This window comes from Mytilus californianus, unplaced genomic scaffold, assembly GCF_021869535.1.
Source record: "Mytilus californianus isolate M0D057914Y unplaced genomic scaffold, xbMytCali1.0.p SCAF_4, whole genome shotgun sequence".
Lineage (NCBI taxonomy): Eukaryota > Metazoa > Mollusca > Bivalvia > Mytilida > Mytilidae > Mytilus > Mytilus californianus.
This window is the reverse complement of record NW_026262690.1, coordinates 27,985,046-28,004,823: the sequence shown is the minus strand read 5'-3', so window position 1 is coordinate 28,004,823 and position 19,778 is coordinate 27,985,046. Positions and strand designations below refer to the sequence as shown.

Sequence of the window (19,778 nt, the reverse complement as noted above, 5' to 3'; positions counted from 1 at the left end):
ATAAAGTATTTAAACAAAAACAATCGAGCCCCGAAATGTTCTGTCGTACTTATACTATAAGTCATAAAGAATTAATTAAATTGAACATCAGAGGAAATTTAAAAGGAGAATGAAGTTGTAATAATCTACCAGAACATTACTAAATGACAGATCCAGAAAATAAATTATGGATAAATTAAGAATCTAGCTTATAATTTCCCTTGTATTTTGCTTACTTTTTGCTGTCATACAAAATTATTATGCAATCTAGTTTGTCGGGGTTTGATTTTGGTACAAATTAATGATGTCGATAATGTCTGTAATCATTTATTCATTAGCTGGTAAATTTCGCCGTACTTTCAGGTATATGTGGGAGTGCTTTTACATTAACTCATGAAGAGTGGGCGAACAAAGGTAGGAAACTTGATATGTTCATGATCATAAAAAAAAACATTTCGTTCAAGCTCTACCAAAGCGACCATCCATATAGGAAGTTACTATCACGTATAATCTGTTTTTTTATTATTTTTAAATTATGATCAGATTGGACAGTAATATGGCATGATGCTAAACATCTTAATCAGTACTTTTATTAACAAAAAAGGTTTTCATTGTGTGAGTATAATTGTTATATCATCAATATGCATTTCCTCCTCTTGTTTGATTTGTTTATGTGTCTTATTTATTAAATTGTACAATTTCGTTTGCTGTAGATTCTAGTAATTTTATAAAAAAACAGACAAGTGTTAAATCAAGCAGGCAATATTCTACTACCCAACACAAAAAAGAAAAACAATTGGATAAAAAAAAGTCTGTCGCTTTTGACGAGGTGGACGGTCCTCCCAGAAAACAGAATAACTATGATAACGATATTGAATCATCTGAATTTGATGTTCTTGAAAGTGGTTGTACTCCTCACAGAATTTGTGTAGACTTAACGCCCATTAAAGAATCAAATGCGGATAACTTTACTGAAAATGATGATGTTTTTGATGTCGGAGAGATAGAACAACGGCAAGAAATGGAAGATTTGTTTAAAAGAATTTGCCAGATTCGCCAAGAAGGCGGTCGTATATTTGAAGAGGAAAGAACCAGAAATGAGAGAGTTGTTGGTGATAATTTTAAAGAAGGCATAACAGAGGCAGATGAAGTTGATGGTTTATTCGGCGACATGAAACTTTGTGCAGAGAAATTGTAAGTGTATCTTAATTGTCGATTTGAAAAAATCGAGTAGTTTCGTCGGACATCGAGTCATGTTTGAACAAACTTTTTCTACCACTTCACACATTGTTATACAATACTTCTCCCCTCGAAAAAGTATTATTTTAAAATTTAACTGTTGAGAGTGGAAAACTATCATATTGAACGAGATTCGTTGGTGGAATCTGCTTTTCTAAAGATTTTAGACGACATTTCTTTTTCAGTGATCTGCCAAAGCATGTATTTTTCCTCATCAGACATGGTCACCCGTCTTCGTGACGTCACAATAGCAAATAAAGAACTCAAAGCAATCGAACCACATTTTAATAATAGAAAATAAACAAACGGCCAGGGACAGTATAAATAGGCTAGGAATTATAGAACGGGTCTTGAAAATGAGTTTTTTAATATAACTTATTTGTTGCATATGTTACCTAAATGACATATTAGCTTTAATGCATGTTGACATAATTTTCAATCAAGTCTGACAAATATCGTCAAACAGATTACAGAAAACACAATATTTAGTTCTTTTTAGTGTTAATTTCTTTTAATAAAAAAAATAACAAAAGGAGTTCCTTTGCAGGATGTCCCAGTAGCTACAGCTTTGTAGCGGCGCGAGTCTGTACCTGCCTCTTCAGACATTTTCATGTTTTACTTAATATATTATATACACAAATACTTTTGATTATTGATGAACGACGCTTTAAATGCACACATCAATAAGACAGCTTCTCAACAACAGAAATAAACCAACCATATAGTTTCATAGACGTATGTCTTTACAACATTTTAAGTTTCAAATCGTTCCGAGTTTAAAAGAAAATTGTGAACGAATTAAACAGAAGTTACCAAAGATCTTACACGAATACTAAAAATCTCTAAATAAAATAAGCCATTAAGATATGAAATAAAACAACCATAAGACTAGTGCTTACTATCACTTCATTTTAACTCTTGTGGATAGTTGTATCATTGGCAATCACACCACATTTCCTCATTTTTATACTGAAGAGATTCTCGACTGATATAGGCACTTTAAAATGTGTCAAGGTTGAACTCGTATTTACTCACCTGGAACAATAGGGTCATCTGAGGTATTGATATTACTTGATGTCCTTCGTCCCGTCGTCATCCGTCGTCGTTGGCGAAAACTTTTTCAAAAATCTTTGCTGAAACCACTTTGTTTTTTTAGACAAACATTATGTGAATGTCCATTGAGGTGTTAAGTCGATAAAGTGTATCTGGGATTTCTATGGAAGGAAATGATTTTATATATTTTTTCTGCAGCTTGATAAATTATAGGTGTAGCGTGTAAGACAGATTTACATTCGTAGTGCAGCCACTTCGTGCTAACCGATAGTTTGAAATTAAAAAAACTTTTCGCCAAACTTTTCGTGGCTCTTATGGAAGGGATTGATTTTATATTTGATCTGAAACTTGATAAAGTTGAGTTATAGCGTTTAAGACCTTTGTTACTTACTTTTGCCGTGCAACAACTTCCTGTTTGCTGATAGTTTGAAATTTCAAAGCACTCATTGTACAACGAAACTTTTTATCAAATTTGTCTTATATTGAATGATTTTAGGTGTGACAGTAGTGGTTTTGCCATCCATATCGTAATAAATATGATTTGACTAAGTTTCTGGTCTCGACGTTATCAGATTTTTTTTACCTGCGTTTATTTTATCTCCTTTCATTGATTATAAGGATTTTAGGCCCATATTTGTTCAAAGTCTTTAAGTTTTCATTCATTTTATTCTCAGCTCATTTTATCGTCAAACTGGAAGTTGGAATAAGCTCGTGCGCGAACTTTTAGGACTTGAATTTAATTGGTCTATTTTAACTATTTTAATCAATCAGAGCATGATATGTAAAAATCATTCGAAATCTTTCGGGTGGGTTTTTATTTTCATATCATAAAAGCTAGGTATTTTACGAAGTTAAAACCTGTGAACTGTAAAGGGTTCATTTAAGTTTTGAAAGTCAGACGTTTTCTGCTACTTAAGTCTGTATATTTCTCATATTCATTGGTCTAAAGGCGACAGATATGTTACCCGAGGGAATTATGTTAAATTCTACTTTTTGAGACCGTTTACTTAGTTGAATACCAGAGAGGATTGTTTCGTCTATTTATATTGGTATTCAAACTTCTTTTTCTTAGTATAAATTTTGTTAGATTTTTATTGATACTGTCGTTAGGTAAACTGTAACACGAATCCTGGTTTAAAGTAATTAAATAAAATAAATAAATAGAATTTGTTTTATATTTGAAGCTGATTTAATTTTGTACTTAGTTATAATAACAGTTGTAAAAATCTTTGTTTTCCAAGCCTACAAGCATCCGAGAGATACGAACCAGGACGGGTACTCCACTACACGGTCCAGGACTAGTCCCGACCGAACCCCAACGTGTACTGGGACCTTCTCCTGTTACATAGGCAATGATCGATTATATTTCAGTATACATGTTCTCTCAAACAATTACATACCACGAGGGAGGTTCAGACATGGTTTTGTACTTGTTTGGTTTTTTAGATTCAACACTGAGGCAACTCAAGTAAAACTGACATTTGATCAAACAAATAGCAGGTCAAAACCATCTACAAATAAATTGCATTGGACAACATTATTAGACGTTTCCTTGTAAGAGTTGATGACCCTTAAAAAACGATTTGTAATATAAATTATAAGAAGATGTGGTATAATTGCAAATGACATCACTCTACACCACAACTAAAGGCCACCTTAGGTCTTTAATAATGAGCAAACGAATACTGCACAACAAGCTATGAAAAACACCGAAATTACAAATGTTAAACAAATAAAACGACAAAAAATGACGGCCTGTATAATATAAAAACAATAAACATTTTTACTGGAAACGAACATAAAAATAAAAAAGGGGAAAATATTTAAATCTGCCAAAGGATGCAATATCTATCAAAAACACAAACGAAAAAACAATATGAATCACTTATTGATGTCATTGCATGGTAAAATATGTCATCGTATTCCATCATATTTCTTTATTTCGTTTCACTGTTGTTTTATTTGTGTAGCTGCATGAAGAGTAGACATTATAGGGCGGCAATGGTGAATAACTTTTTGCGGAAAGTGTCTTTTGATAATACAGATAGTTGCCTTTTGCAAGGAGAGACAAATCGTAAGTTTGATACTCAAAACATTTAAAGCAATCTTTAACTGATTAGAGCATAAAGGCGATATAATATCTGATTGCTAATATGTTTGTTTATTAAAAAAATTCTAAGAGCAATACAATCGTTGTCCAACATATATTTTGGGTATTGGCTAGTATCACTTGAGAGTTGTACATTCGCCACCTATCTCGTCTTTTCGATATTTTCACTCAATGGCGGAACCAGCTGTATGATGTTTTTTTCAACATTTTTAATGAAAACATTCATATTTACAGGTGTATGGCGATAAACAGTATGCTTAACCATAAATTCCGTTGTCAAATAATATTTTCCTTTACAAAATTAACAAAAAATATATGTCTTCTCCATACTTTTTGATTGAAATAAGGGCGATAATTGGCTTCTTCCTGTTTACAAAATTTAACATCAATTTAATGTGATTATTTCGTCGTTGGTTCAATTTATCTTATATATATTATCGGTACCAATAATATTGCACCAGATACGCATTTCGATAATTAATGTCTCTCCAGTGATGCTCTGGGCCAAAATATATTGAAAGTCCAAGCCTTCATAAAAAAAACGTCGAAGAGCTGACAAAACCATAAAGGACCAAAAGTAAAGCCAAAACCAGCGCTATGCAGGAGGGAGATCAATAATAAATTTAAAATTATTTCAAATTTTATAAAAAAATATTTAAATAGAACAATATCCTCATTATAATAAAGCAAGGCGACAGTAATTTAACAATGCTCAAATCTGGTAAATCGATAAGTAAAATATTAATCAAGGTAACAAATAAAAACTAATGGAATCGTATGAATTCGTAAAGGAGCGAGACAGGTTCCGTCGACATGGTAAGCGAGACAGGTTCCGTCGACATGGTAAGCGAGACAGGTTCCGTCGACATGGTTAGCGTCACCTGCTGTGCATGTATCACTCGCCATGTGAATTCACACTCATACATACTGTCACAATCGAGAAAAGGAAACAATCGATAAAACTACATATCAAAAGACTTTATTATTTTTATTCGAGCATCATTGATTAGTCTTATGTAGATGAAACGCGCGTCTGGCGTACCGTGAGAAACGCATTTTAAATGCATATAAAAAAGCAGGTTCATTCAAATCAAAGAGTTTTATTTTTTCAGCTTTATTTGAGAATTACTTGAAAAATGATATTGAGAAGTTATGTTTGATCGATGCTGGTTTAGCGTTCAACTCTCCGTATCCACTTCTCTTCAAACCCGGTAGGGATGTAGACCTCATCCTGTCATTTGATTTTACAGACCGAAAAAAAGATTCCAATGATCCTTTTAAGGTAATAGCATGTGACTTAAACATGAAGATATATTGTGAATGCCTTTACCACAAATAACTATCTATATTTATATACATATATACATGTCTCTTCTCCCAAACATCAAATGGCTATTTAAAAACCTTATTGGTATGATTTTACAATACGCAGTGAAAACAAGTCTCATCTTTGTTTCATACTGTCATTGTCATCTTTGTGTGTAATGAGATTACAAAAAAAAACAGAACAGAAACACCAAAATTCTTGAAGCCGATAATTTATCTGATAGAAGTTAATTCATAAACTCAAACCGACCCACTAATATTTACCCATGGAATCGTCAGAAAACGGAAAAGTCTAAAGCGGAACAGAATTAATTCTGACGAACCTGATTCGTAAAACCTGGCCAATATTATCGTCAACGCGAAGTGCATGAACACTCTATTAATAATCTATTCTGAAAATGATATTCTACGCTAGTACTATCCTGAACTTATTTCACAAATACTGAAAACCTCTTTTTCACCCGTAGTGATAAAAGGGTTGCGGTTTTATTCTTTGTCATATTTATTGACCAATTTATTTTTTTTATACTATATTATGTTGCTCTTGTTGCACACAATGTGTGCCTGAGTGTATTAGTAAACTAAACCAAACTTAATTTGAGATTTCAAATAACTGTTCAAATCTTTTCATATTTCACATAGTCTTACTTTTTTACTTGTTTTCCGCAATTTTCTTTATACAAGTCCGTATCTTTTAAGGTGATTTTCGAAAAAAAAAAATAAACTGGTTTTCGAAGAAAAAAAAAACACTGATTAAAATGTCAAAAATTGAAAATATTAACAAAAATTGTAATGCACTTGTATTACACTTCACATTAGAAAATTGTTGTTTAAGTAAAAGCTAAATTAATTGCGTTAATCCGATGAAGATAAAACGTGTTTTATGTTTTTAGACATTACTAACAGCAGAAGATTGGGCAAGAAAACATGAGATTAAATTTCCAAAAATCAACGTTGACAAGTATGAAGGCAAGAATGTGCAAGAACTGTACATTTTTGAAGATGAAAATGATCCCGAATGTCCTATTATCATGCATTTTGTGTTGGTGAACAAAGATTTCAGAACGTACAAAAAACCAGGTAGGCAGGTATAAAATATCAACTAACAAAACACCAGGTAGTCAGGTATAAAATACCACCTTACAAAAATACAGGTAGTCAGGTATAAAATACCAACTTACAAAGAACAGAATATACTTTGAACTAAACATTTATGAAACACTCTGCTTTTTAATGACTTTCTTTGGCCATATTGATTCTTTGTTTTTGAAAAATGTACTTCTTTAATGAAACGCAATATCAATTAAGAAATTTCACTTAAATTATGGCCTGACACCGAAAATTTATTACTGATATAATTTGCTGCTTCTTAAGGGGACTGACAGCGCACCAGCAACGAAACACAACGGTATAAGTACTGAACTAATATATATTAACTAGTATGCAGATAAAAGATATAACAGAGATATGAAATTTAACAAGCAATAAACCAATAAACAAATTTCTAATTTCTTTTTATCAGGTTAGCTCAAGACCAAGAGTTCAGAATGCTAATTTCACATAATTCAATGTATGATAAAACGCAATTAGTATTAAAGATAAATTATGAACTTGAGAACTCTAAATCTGTAGTAAAATATTCATATATATATAAATCATTTCCGTATCAAATTAATGAATAATGAGTTAACATCATACAAATAAAATAAAATGAGAAGTTTATTAATCAAGCCTTGTATCGTAGGGTTTCAATGTTTTTCTCCGGTTTTCGTGTCCATTTGATATATGTATGAATAATTATCTTACCTCATAACACTACTAGGAATAGCATTGGTTAAAAGCAAACACGTGGAGACCGTGAATATTCAATATTTGGTCAGCGGTCGTGTTTTATTTAAAAAAAAACGGCTTATAGTGGTGTTACGTCCCTGTATAAAACAATACACGGTTGGTAGTATAGTTACGTTCCTTTTAAAAAAAACGTTGTTCTCAAATTAACAAACATTGTAAAAATACATAATTATGATATTTACATGCTTTTAGTCAAAACATGTCTTAGAGACGCTGATTTTCTCACTGTAAATAATTGAATGGTGTTAACATTATGATATTAAGGTTTACAACTATGTCTAATATAAGTTAGTCGGTAAGATAAAATCGTTACACAGTGTGCTAGTAACCTAATACGATATATTCAGGGTCAGTAAATGCCATATGGGATTTACTAACCCTGTATTTATAATAATATTATCACAATAATTATTTATACTTTAGGAGTCAAACGAAAGGAAAGTGAAAAAGAGTGCGCTAACTTCACTGTATATGATGATCAGAAAACATTCAACTGCAAAAACTTCCAGTACAGCGCTGAAAACTTTGAAAGATTGTCACAACTTTCTGAGTTCATAGTTCTGAATAATATTGTCCATATCAAGGCCTGTATAACCAAAAGCATCCAAAATAAACAGAAACGGAAACAGACTGGCCGGCAAAGGCATCCATCGTCTCCTGTGTAACATTATCTACTTGAATGGAATAGGACAACCGTCATAACTATATTCATGATGATTTTATTTTCGTTACATGATATATTTATCAATATGACATTCCTTTTTCTATATGTCATAGTGATGCCCCCTTTTCATATTAGTTTATTCCTTTCTGTGTTGATATTAGTTTAACATTTTAGAGCTTTTTCACTATATATGAAAAAATGCATTTAACCTTATAATAGCATTTCGTAATACAAACTACTTGATACCTTCAAGTTGACTGCAAATAGCAATGTTTAGTCGACAGATGGCAGGCAATTAATTGCAAATATATATTTTCAGCTTTCTTTCATAAGTGGAAGATTGTGTCGAAAAAATACTTATTTACTATTGATTTCCAATACTTAAAACAAAATTATTTGGTATCGGTTATATTACGTTAGGATTATAACGATATTCAATGAATGAATGAATTGATATTTCATTGCATAAGCAAAATTAATGCTGTAGTAAAATTGCAAAATATTTGTAGTGGATATATAAAATTAAAAGAGAACAGCATAATCAAGTCATAACAAGCACAGAAATACAACTATTATGCAAATATAATCAGTGATCCTAGCTTCCATGCCGCAGTTAGACATTTACACAGTTTTCGGTAAAATTCTTTGTGCTAGCTTGCAGCTCTAAAAGCAGTCATATTGAAATATGAACAGACGTTGTCGAATATTCAGTTTGAGTGTTTGATTTGTTGGTTTGTTTCAACTGAAAGTGTTTATGCAGAACGACTAACACAATGTGTCCATTAAAACTTCAAATTTATTCTCCACTACATATATAAATTAAAACGCTAAGCCTCATACAAACAATATGACTTTTTGATGGTGATATGTTTTTGTTTTTCCGTGTGAATTTTGATTATATATTTATATACATATAGATTTCCAAACAATGTATTTTTAAAATAATGATATTAAAAATAGTGTATATTTATATATCAAATATTTTGTTCTATCTTCAAGGACAATTAGATATTTATGTTGGGTAAATATTGTGTCATATTAACCTGTTTTAGAGATATGAAATTATTTGAAATCTTTACAAACCGAAGGATTTTTGTTCATAAATGTAAGTTTCAAATCACCTACAGAAACAATTGACTGTATCTTAAGAGTGTCAATAAATTTTCTCAAACGTGCCTCTTAATGAATTCAAGCGACGTATTTCTGTCTGAATAATTAAAAACAGTTAAACAATCGGGACGAATAAGATTAAAATGTTGTTAAGACATTTGTCTATTGTTTAAGACTGTATGTTTACGTCTTATGGCTATTTTTGTGTCATTGACGTATACCAGGAATCTCTTTTTATTCATAATTACCTATTTCATACCACCAAGTTAACAATGACGGACATGATTATACCTTCGAACTGCAATTCAATACATGGTTGTTATATTGGTTGTTTGATGTTAATTAGGGCCTTTGTGGCCGAGTTGTCAAAGTAGTTCAACTACTATATCACTAGCCTGTCAACACTGAACGTTGAGAGTTCGAGTCCAGCACGTGGCAGGTGCGTTCGACTCCATCTTTATTGACTAGGATTGTCAGTTTTCTAACCAAAGGTCGGTGGTTCTCACAGGGCACTCCGGTTTCCTCCACCATTAAAAATTGGCACTCGTGAAATAGCTAACAGTGCTGAAGGGGGCCTTAAGCACCAATCAATCAATCAATTTGATGTAAAGTTAATAATGATAATTCAATATTAGGAGTTGCTTTGTGTAGCTGTAGATATAGGAAGATGTGGTATGAGTGCCAATGAGACAACTCTCCATCCAAGTTACAATTAATAAAAGTAAACCATTATAGGTCAAGGTACGGCCTTCAACAAGGAGCATTGGCTCACACCGAACAGCAAGCTATAAAGGGCCCCAAAAAATTATGTGTTTAGATAAAAGCACTGAACCTGTGGAGATAAGACTACAATAAGACTATGAAACACAAATGTACATGAATATTATATCGGTAGCTGTAGCTGTACTTGGCTGAATATGTCATGTAGAAACGTTAAAATAGAGCGGGCAGACACGACGGTTTACAATCCTCCGAGCAAAACTATACAGAATGTCAATCGAAAAAACAAACGGAACATTTATGTTTTGCATCAAACTAAAAATAAGCGAATTGATATTCATACTGACATATACTGTATGCAATTATTGAACAACAACAGTATGATTATCACTTTTATCAGTATGCTCATAAGGTCAATAAAATTGAATGACATTTCCTTAACTCTTTAGTAAAAATGTTGGAGCTTAATACCAGTTGATCAGTTTCTGCAATTGATACTTCCTCGCCTTTCCACTCTACAATAACATTAATAGTGCCAATTTGATTGCCTCAGATGCGTATCACAACAATCACTGTCTCTTCTATGATGCTCGATGCTCTGAAAGCTGATACAACAGAAAAAAGACCAAAAGTACAGCCAAATTCGAACAAGTATAAAAAAAAAGTATTGACAAAAATACTAAACTCCAAGGCTAATTCAAAAAGGGGAAGGTCTATAAAAACAACAGAATGAAGGGAAAACAACTGTAATATTCCTGACTTGGTACAGGCATTTTCCGAGTAGGAAATTTACGTAGGTCAAATTTCGGAAAAGGGGGACGGGATTGCAGTTACGATATTAGGAACATATCCGCTATCATCTGTGAAACAGATATTCCATAACGGTCAACCAACTCGTGATAGAGTCCGTAAAACTTACGAAGGGTTGATTTCAACTTCACCACTTGGAACTTTTGGTTTAATAGCTTCCTTGTGAGCAGCAACCCTCGTTTAAGCAACGCACGTGTTTGAGGCATAGTTTAACGTCCAAACATTTCTTTTAATGATGGTCTAGAATAAAAAAACTATTGTTAAGAAGAAAAATATTCAAAAGTAAGAAAAATCTCTGACTTTAGTCTTTATCCTTCAACTAGACGGAAATGATCTTATAAACTATTATAGATGAAACCCGTGTTCCCCGGCAGAAGTAAAAAAATATGATTTCATGATCTATATTGCAATTTCACAGTATCTTTAAAAAATGAATGTTTGTTATTATTGAGTGTTTGTTCATTATGATGCAGAATAAAAAATATTTGAATTGTTTTACATTTGTCATTTCTGGGCCTTTTATAGCTGACTATGCAGTATGGGTTTTGCTCATTGTTGAAGGCTGTACGGTGACCTATAGTTCTTCATTGTGAAGAGTTGTCTCATTGGCAATCATACAACATCTTCTTATTTTTATATAACAATGTGACAAACTGATTTTGTTTTGTAAGAAAAGATGAAAATTGTAAACGAAAAATATGCTTATGCTAGTTGGCGAAATTTTTTTTTTAAAATGGCGACAAATATATTGTTTTGGCGAAAGCGGTGGTGAAAAAGAAAATTGACCCAGGGGACACCCTGATGCATGGTATAATATTTATTTCACTATTAACTTGGAAGATTTGTATGTAGACCAATTTCTTAAAAGAATACTTAAATAGTATCAAATCGATGCCGTAAAGGTTCTTAGTAGAGATTTACTCGTGTGAGTTGCAAGTCCATATTTAAAACTTTAGTAAGTTCTACCATTGCATTCGTCTTTTTTTATAGAAATTCTTCTGAGTCAAGGACAGGACTCATCAGGGTACTTTACCGAGAACCCTGTCTATGTCAGATATTTTAACTAACTAATTAACATTCATGAAACCTTAAACTCAACCTTAACGCTATAGTACAAACCACAGGGACATCGAATGAAAAAGAATTCTTAATCTACCCATACAATAATTTCTGTTAGTTCTTGACATTAAGTTATATCTATAGCTGGAGGAAGGACACCCTTTGACTGTGTAGGGTTTGCAGTGGAGAATTAAAGCAGACATTCAATCTGATGCAAAGCTATGTAAGTTATATCCAAGACTCAGCATGATTAATCTATGTAGACTTGTGGTCTATTACAATACATTTTTTTGTGCACCATCTAGTCAGTTTTACAATTATTGTCTCTTACGTGATGCTCGAGGCCAAACAATTAAAAAAACCCAAAACCTAATATAAACGTTAAGGAGCTGATAAAACCCATAGAGGATCAAACTTAAATTTAATAAGCAATGCATGTAGATTACTTATATTTGTTGTTTGGAATGATTATAAGGTGTTTGTCTGCTGGGTTTATCTGATCTTAACCTCATTTACATGGAATATTTAATTATTTTGATATATATATAAATACATATATATGTACAGGAATTATCATCTACTTATTTTTTTCAGTTTGATTGAAATAGAATAGCATCCTGTAATTATACTAAAAGAGATGGGTAGATGATCATTCCTGTACACTTAAAAATACTTTGTGTATTGCGTTTAGACGTCCTTGTTTAATTCCTACGAGAAGGTAACATCTCCCGAAACGAAAGCTGATTTTTATCAGCTATAGTAAGAGGAGGGGATAAGGCGTTTGCGCAATGCTAGACGGTGTTGTTGTAGAAGTATGAGGTGAAAAGTACAGGTTCTAGCCTCGGTCGGGGAGGAAGTGAAGAATCAAATATACTCTTAAATTGTTAGGTTGATTTTCTAGGCACTTTATAAATATCATAACGCCTGGTATTTCTTAATCATAAGAAATCCGATGGACAAGGTATAATTAACAGTTGTCACTACACATAAGCAGACACATATATATATATAAATATATATATAAATAAGTGCCTATAAATAGCAGAACAAGACATACAAATCTATCGGAGTGTGGATTAATCAGTACAGAGATTAATTCAATTACACAAATAAAATTATAGATTGCCTAACAATGTAATTTTAACACACTATTTAGTATGTAAATATAAGAATGTTTAAAGTATTTACAAGATGTAAATATTTTAAACATTCGTATATTAACATACTAAATAGTGTGTTAAAATTACATTGTTAGGCAATATATATATATGTATGAAGAACAACGGTGTACGGTGACCTATAGTTGGTAATTTCTATGTCTTCATTGTGAAGAGTTGTCTCATTGGCAATCATACAACATCTTCTTATTTTTATATACAATGTGACAAACTGATTTTTTTTGTTAGAAAGAATGAAAATTTTAAACGAAAAATATGTTTATGTTAGTTGGCGAAAAAAAATGTAAAGTGGCGAAAAATATATTGTTTTGGCGAAAGCGGTGGTGAAAAAGAAAATGGACCCAGGGGACACCCTGATGCATGGTGAAATATTTACTTCATTGACCCAGGGGACACCCTGATGCATTGTATAATATTTACTTCACTATTAACTTGGAAGATTTGTATGTAGACCAATTTCTTAAAAGAATACTTTAATAATATCAAATCAATGCCGTGAAGGTTCTTAGTAGAAATTTACTAGGGTGAGTCCCAAGTCCACATTTAAAACTTTGGTAAGTTCTACCATTGCATTCGTCTTGTTTTTAGAAATTCTACTGAGTCAAGGACAGGACTCATCAGGGTGCTCTACCGAGAACCCTGTCTATGTCAGATATTTTAACTAATTAACATGAAACCTGAAACTGAACCTTAACGCTATAGTACAAACCACAGGGACCTCGAATGAAAAAGAATTCTTAATCTACCCATACAATAATTTCTGTTAGTTCTTGACATTAAGATATATCTATAGCTGGAAGAAGGACACCCTTTGACTGTGTAGGGTTTGCAGTGGATAATTAAAGCAGACATTCAATCTGATGCAAAGCTATGCGAGTTATGTCCAAGACTCAGCATGATTAATCTAGACTTGTGGTCAATTGAAACAAAAATTTTGTGCACCAGATAGGCAGTTTCACAATTATTGTCTCTGACGTGATGCTCGAGGCCAAACAATTGAAAAAACCCAAAAACCTAATATAAACGTTAAGGAGCTGATAAAACCCAAAGAGGATCAAACTTAAATTTAATAAGCAATGCATGAAGATTACTTATATTTGTTGTTTGGAATGATTATAAGGTGTTTGTCTGCTGGGTTTATCTGATCTTAACCTCATTTACATGGATATTTGATTATGTTGATATATATATAAATACATATATATATATGTACAGGAATGATCATCTACTCATTTTTTACAGTTTGATTGAAATAGAATAGCATCCTGTAATTATACTAAAGAGATGGGTAGATGATCATTCCTGTACACTTAAAAATACTTTGTGTATTGCGTTTAGACGTCCTTGTTTAAGTCCTACGAGAAGGTAACATCTCCCGAAACGAAAGCTGATTTTAATCAGCTATAGTTAGAGGAGGGGATAAGGCGTTTGCGCAATGCTAGTCGGTGTTGTTGTAGAAGTATGGGGTGAAAAGTACAGGTTCTAGCCTCGGTCGGGGAGGAAGTAAAGAATCAAATCTACTCTTAAATTGTTAGGTTGATTTTCTAGGCACTTTATAAATATTATAACGCCTGGTGGACAAGGTATAATTTACTGTTGTCACTACACATAAGCAGACACACACACACATACATATATATATGAAGAACAAAAAAAATTTGCTTCCTCAAATTTACACATCTAACATTGTTGGTCTGTTGTTTAGACGAATTATATATACAGAATGTATTTTCAGCCTTGTATCACCATAACTGCAGGTGATCCGATGGATAAAATATGTTGTAGAGTCGTCACTGGTTCAGACGTACTTATTATAAATATATATATATATGATATATATATGTAGGACTCGGAGGTGCGATGGGGACGCTGAAGTGCGATGGTCACGCTGAAGTGCGATGGTCTTCGCCGAAGTGCGATGGTCTGTTCGCTGAAGTGCGATGGTCTATATATGTCCTTAGTTATAGTTTCATACTAAATGAGAGCTCGTTCTCTTTAAGTTTGCTGCATGAGGACATTATTCTGCGTTTGAAGTTTATCTTTACTTTTTTCCCCTCATCTGAGATTACTATATGTGTTATAGCAATCTCACCACTCAGCTCTCAAGAGGTCTACGTTTACCGTTATTCCTAAGACGGAGAGTCTGTCTGCGGACCCGTATGTAGTTAGAGATTTCCAAGCATATAGAAACGTCTAGATGTTAGTCAACGATCTTTCTTACGAGGGCGCTGGATCGTTACGAGTAACGATACCTGTACACAATAACTAAATTATATAAACGCCGAAAAAGTGTACAAAACAACACCAATATTAAAAAAAAAAGGAAACATTAAATGTAATTATCTATAAATATTTCGGATAACAGATATCCTTCATCAGAATGATTATGATGTCAAATGAATCTTATCAACCTATTCTGATTTAACTATAACAATCTTGAAATTTATAGAATTAAAACCGAACACAACAACGCTTGTACAATTCTAAAATTTCAAAAATGACGTAGGTTAGGTATTTACAACAGAGACTGCATATATATGCTACTAACAAAAATAGTAATGTGCGATATGAACAGGTACATTTCTAAAATTTCAGCAGTTTGATAATGATTTAAAAAAAAAAAAAAAAGTTTGAAACTGGTTAAGTAATTGAACGTTGCTTCGTTCTTATACATCCCAAATGAATAGCACCCTGCGATTTAAACTGGTATTATTCTAGAATTTTAGAGTTGACAAAGGTAAAGGAATAGCAACAGAGGCTCCGTAGCAGTATGAAATATAACCCAAATGAAAAGCACTGCGCGAATTAGTACTACACCTTTTCATTGATCCCATTTGGTGCCAAAGTTTTTAATTTTCTTATCCAAAATCTTTCCCGAGCGAGTCTATCCTCCCTAGACCAAGCCGTGTTGTGGTCTATGATTGTAATGGTCAGTCGATTGAGATCTGCCTTAGTGTGGCCAGGGGATCTCAAATGTCGACTGAGAGGAAGGTCTGGCTTGCATTCATAGTCGCTACGATGGCCGTTCATTCGTTTATAAAATGGCTGTTTTGACTTGCCAACATACGAATAAAACGTATTCTGACTCACCAGGTCATACGAATAAAACGGATTTTCTCAACCAATGATACTGCAAAAAGGCGACTACAAGAACTTCGCGGTCACCTAAAAAATCGGGGCTACAGAAGAAAAGACATTGATAAAGGTTTCTATCGTGCTAACAACATCAGCCGAGATGAACTTTTACAATATAAAGACCAAAAAGGTCAACAAAAGAGTGCCGTTTGTGCTGACTTACCATCCCAAATTTGACAAGTTATCACACCTTATCCGCGAAAATTGGAAACAAATCGAAAAACATCCTAAACTATCCAAGATCTTTCCCGAGCCATCTGTACTGGCTTTCCGTAGGCCCAAAAGCCTTAAAGACTTGCTGGTGAGAGCTGATTTATCCTCTAAATCAGGCTCTTCGTCTGTGGGCTCTTGCAAGGGATGCGGAAACAAATGATGTCTGACTTGCTAGCAAATTCTGAATAACCAGGCTTTTAACAGTCAGTCCACTAATACGGAATACACCATATTTTGCAATGTTAATTGCAAGACTACAAATGCTGTGTATCTCCTACAGTGTAAATGTGGGAAACAGTATGTTGGCGAGTCAGAACAGCCATTTCATAAACGTATGAATGGCCATCGTAGCGACTATGAATGCAAGCCAGACCTTCCTCTCAGTCGACATTTGCGATCCCTTGGCCACAATAAGGCAGATCTCAATCGACTGACCATTACAATCGCGCAGTGCTTTTCAGTTGGGTTATATTTCATATTACTACGCAGTCTCTGTTACTATTCATTTACCTTTGTCAACTCTAAATTCTAGAATTATACCAGTTTAAATCGCAGGGTGCTATTCATTTGGGATGTATAAGAACGCAGCAACGTTCAATTACTTAACCTGTTTCAATTTTTTTTTCTAATCATTATCAAACTGTTGAAATTTTAGAAATGTACCTGTTCTTATCGCACGTTACTATTTTTGTTAGTAGCATATCTATGCAGTCTCTGTTGTAAATACCTAACCTACGTCATTTTTGAAATTTTAGAATTGTACAAGCGTTTTTGTGTTCGGTTTTAATTGTATAAATTTCAAGATTGTTATAGCTAAATTAGAATAGATTGATATGATTCATTTTACATTATAATCATACTGATGAAGGATATCTGTTATCCGAAATATTTATTGATAATTACATTTAATGTTTCCTTTTTTTAATATTGGTGTTAATTTGTACACTTTTTAGGCGTTTATACATGTATATATATATATTTGACTCCTCAAAATTCAAGAGTCTATCCTAAATTGAGGTAAATTGTATGGCTTTCCAAATACCGTTTCGATTCCTAACATCACTGAAGAGACATTAATTGTCGAAATCCGGATATGGTGTACAAAAACCTTTGCACCTTTTGTTTGCGGTATATCATCTTTTCTGCAAGTTTATTGTTTTCTGTTTAGTATTAAATTTTTAATTAAGATCCATTTATTACATCGGTGATCCGTTTATTTGGCAATCGCCAATGGCAGTCAGCAGGGTTTAAGAACATTTGTTGTTCGACCTGTTAGTCAAATGCGTTTTGTTAAAATATACTTTTTCACTTTTTTTTGTCTTTTGGAAAATGTTGTTTGTGCTGTATTTAGACCCCTCTAACAAGAAATTTGTTTTGCATGCACACGTATAAAAATTGCGGTTTTTATCCAACGCAATCATAGGTTTGAACGTTGTTTTCAATTTAGACTTGTTTATATATATATATATATATATATATATATATATATATATATAACACGTCTAGATATTAGTCAGCGATCATTCTTGCGAGGGCGCTGGATCGTTTCGGAAGATGTTACCTTCTCGTAGGAATTCAACAAGAACGTCTAAACGCAATACACAAAGTATATTTAAGTGTACAGGAATTATCACACCAGTTCATATCGCACATTACTAATTTTGTTAGAAGCATATCTATGCAGTCTCTATTGTAATACCTAACCTACGTCATTTTTGAAATTTTAGAATTGTACAAGCGTTGATCGGTTTTAATTGTATAAATTTAAAGATTGTTATAGTTTTAAATCAAAATAGATTGATATGATTCATTTTACATCATAATCATACTGATGAAGGATATCTGTTATCCGAAATATTTATAGATAATTACATTTAATGTTTCCTTTTTTAATATTGGTGTTGTTTTGTACACTTTTAGGCGTTTATATAATTTATCTATTGTGTACAGGTATCGTTACTTGTTACGATTCAGTGCCCTTGTAAGAAAGATCGTTGACTAATATCTAGACGTTATGTATATTATATATATATATATATAATTACTCTAAATATCAGTACAACAATGTTAAATCTGCAAATTTGCGGAAGCAAATTTATGTTCTTCCCTAGCCGGGATTCGAACTCATGCTATTGGGATATCGTGAAAACGCCTGCACTGTGTCCAGCACTCTAAACAATTCGGCCACCTAGACTGAACTAAAAATTCAGCTTTCGGTGGCCTAGTGTTACCTTTTCTCGTCAGTAGAATCTAGAGTTGTAACACAGTACATGATATGTTAGGCATGAAGATGGAATTGATTGCAGATTAGCTAAATTATCTGTCGTAAAGTATCGTAAGATGCAGTCACAGAAATAATTATTTTGATAAGTACGTCTGAACAAGTGACAACTCTACTAACAGATCCATCCATTGATATATATATATATATATGTATGTCTGCCTATGTGTAGTGACAACTGTAAATTATACCTTGTCCATCGGATTACTTATAATTAAGAAATACCAGGCGTTAGAATATTTATAAAGTGACTAGAAAATCAACCTAACAATGTTAGAGTAGATCTGATTCTTTACTTTCTTCCCGACCGGGGCTGGAACCTATAGCTGATATAATCGTCTAAACATATGACAACTTTATGACAGACATTCACTATCGAATAACACGTTGTTATACAGGGCTAACACCATGATATATATATATATATATATATATACATATATATATATAACTCGTCTCAAATTTAGCCCAATAATGTTGGATCTTCATTTTGCGCTAGCAAATTTTTGTTCTTCCCTTAGTGGGATTCAAACCCTTGCCTCTGTGACATCGTGGCAACTGCGCCTGCACCGTGTCCAGCGCCCTAGACCACTCGACCACCTAGGCTACATAAAAATATAGCTTTCGGTGGTCGATGTGATGCCTTTCCTCGTCGGCTTTATCTAGGGTTGTAACACGGTACATGATGTATAGTGGCAAGTAGATGGTGTAACTTTCAGATCAGCTATTTTGTCTGCCGTAAAGGATGATAATGTAAATTACCATGCCGCCACATCAAAAATAAACAAAAATATATCAATTTACAGTGATTGTATGCTTCTAAAAAAATAATAGCATCCTGTAATTATACTGAAGAGAGAAGTTGATGATCATTCCTGTACACTTAAAAATAATTTGTGTATTGCGTTAAGACGTCCTTGTTTAATTCCTACGAGAAAGTAACATGTCCCGAAACGAAAGCTGATTTTTATCAGCTATAGTTAGAGGAGGGGATAAGGCGTCTGCGCAATGCTAGGCGGTGTTGTCCTATAAGTATGAGGTGAAAAGTAC

General features: G+C 33.0%; 2 protein-coding genes across 5 annotated transcripts in view; both read left to right on the top strand.

Annotated features, from left to right (window-relative positions):
* The window catches only part of LOC127737848 (cytosolic phospholipase A2-like), a 36,530-nt gene extending 27,133 nt beyond the window's left edge, over positions 1-9,397 (top strand). For all 3 annotated transcript variants that reach the window (XM_052248791.1, XM_052248792.1, XM_052248793.1), the window contains 6 exons: positions 343-393; positions 693-1,173; positions 4,242-4,345; positions 5,494-5,663; positions 6,601-6,787; positions 7,982-9,397. In XM_052248791.1, the coding sequence (XP_052104751.1) occupies positions 343-393; positions 693-1,173; positions 4,242-4,345; positions 5,494-5,663; positions 6,601-6,787; positions 7,982-8,223 (1,235 nt within the window). In that variant the 3' untranslated portion in view covers positions 8,224-9,397. The remainder of the gene's footprint in view (positions 1-342; positions 394-692; positions 1,174-4,241; positions 4,346-5,493; positions 5,664-6,600; positions 6,788-7,981) is intronic.
* The window catches only part of LOC127737850 (cytosolic phospholipase A2-like), a 136,755-nt gene that overhangs the window by 28,859 nt on the left and 88,118 nt on the right, over positions 1-19,778 (top strand). The gene's annotated exons all lie outside the window — the stretch shown is intronic.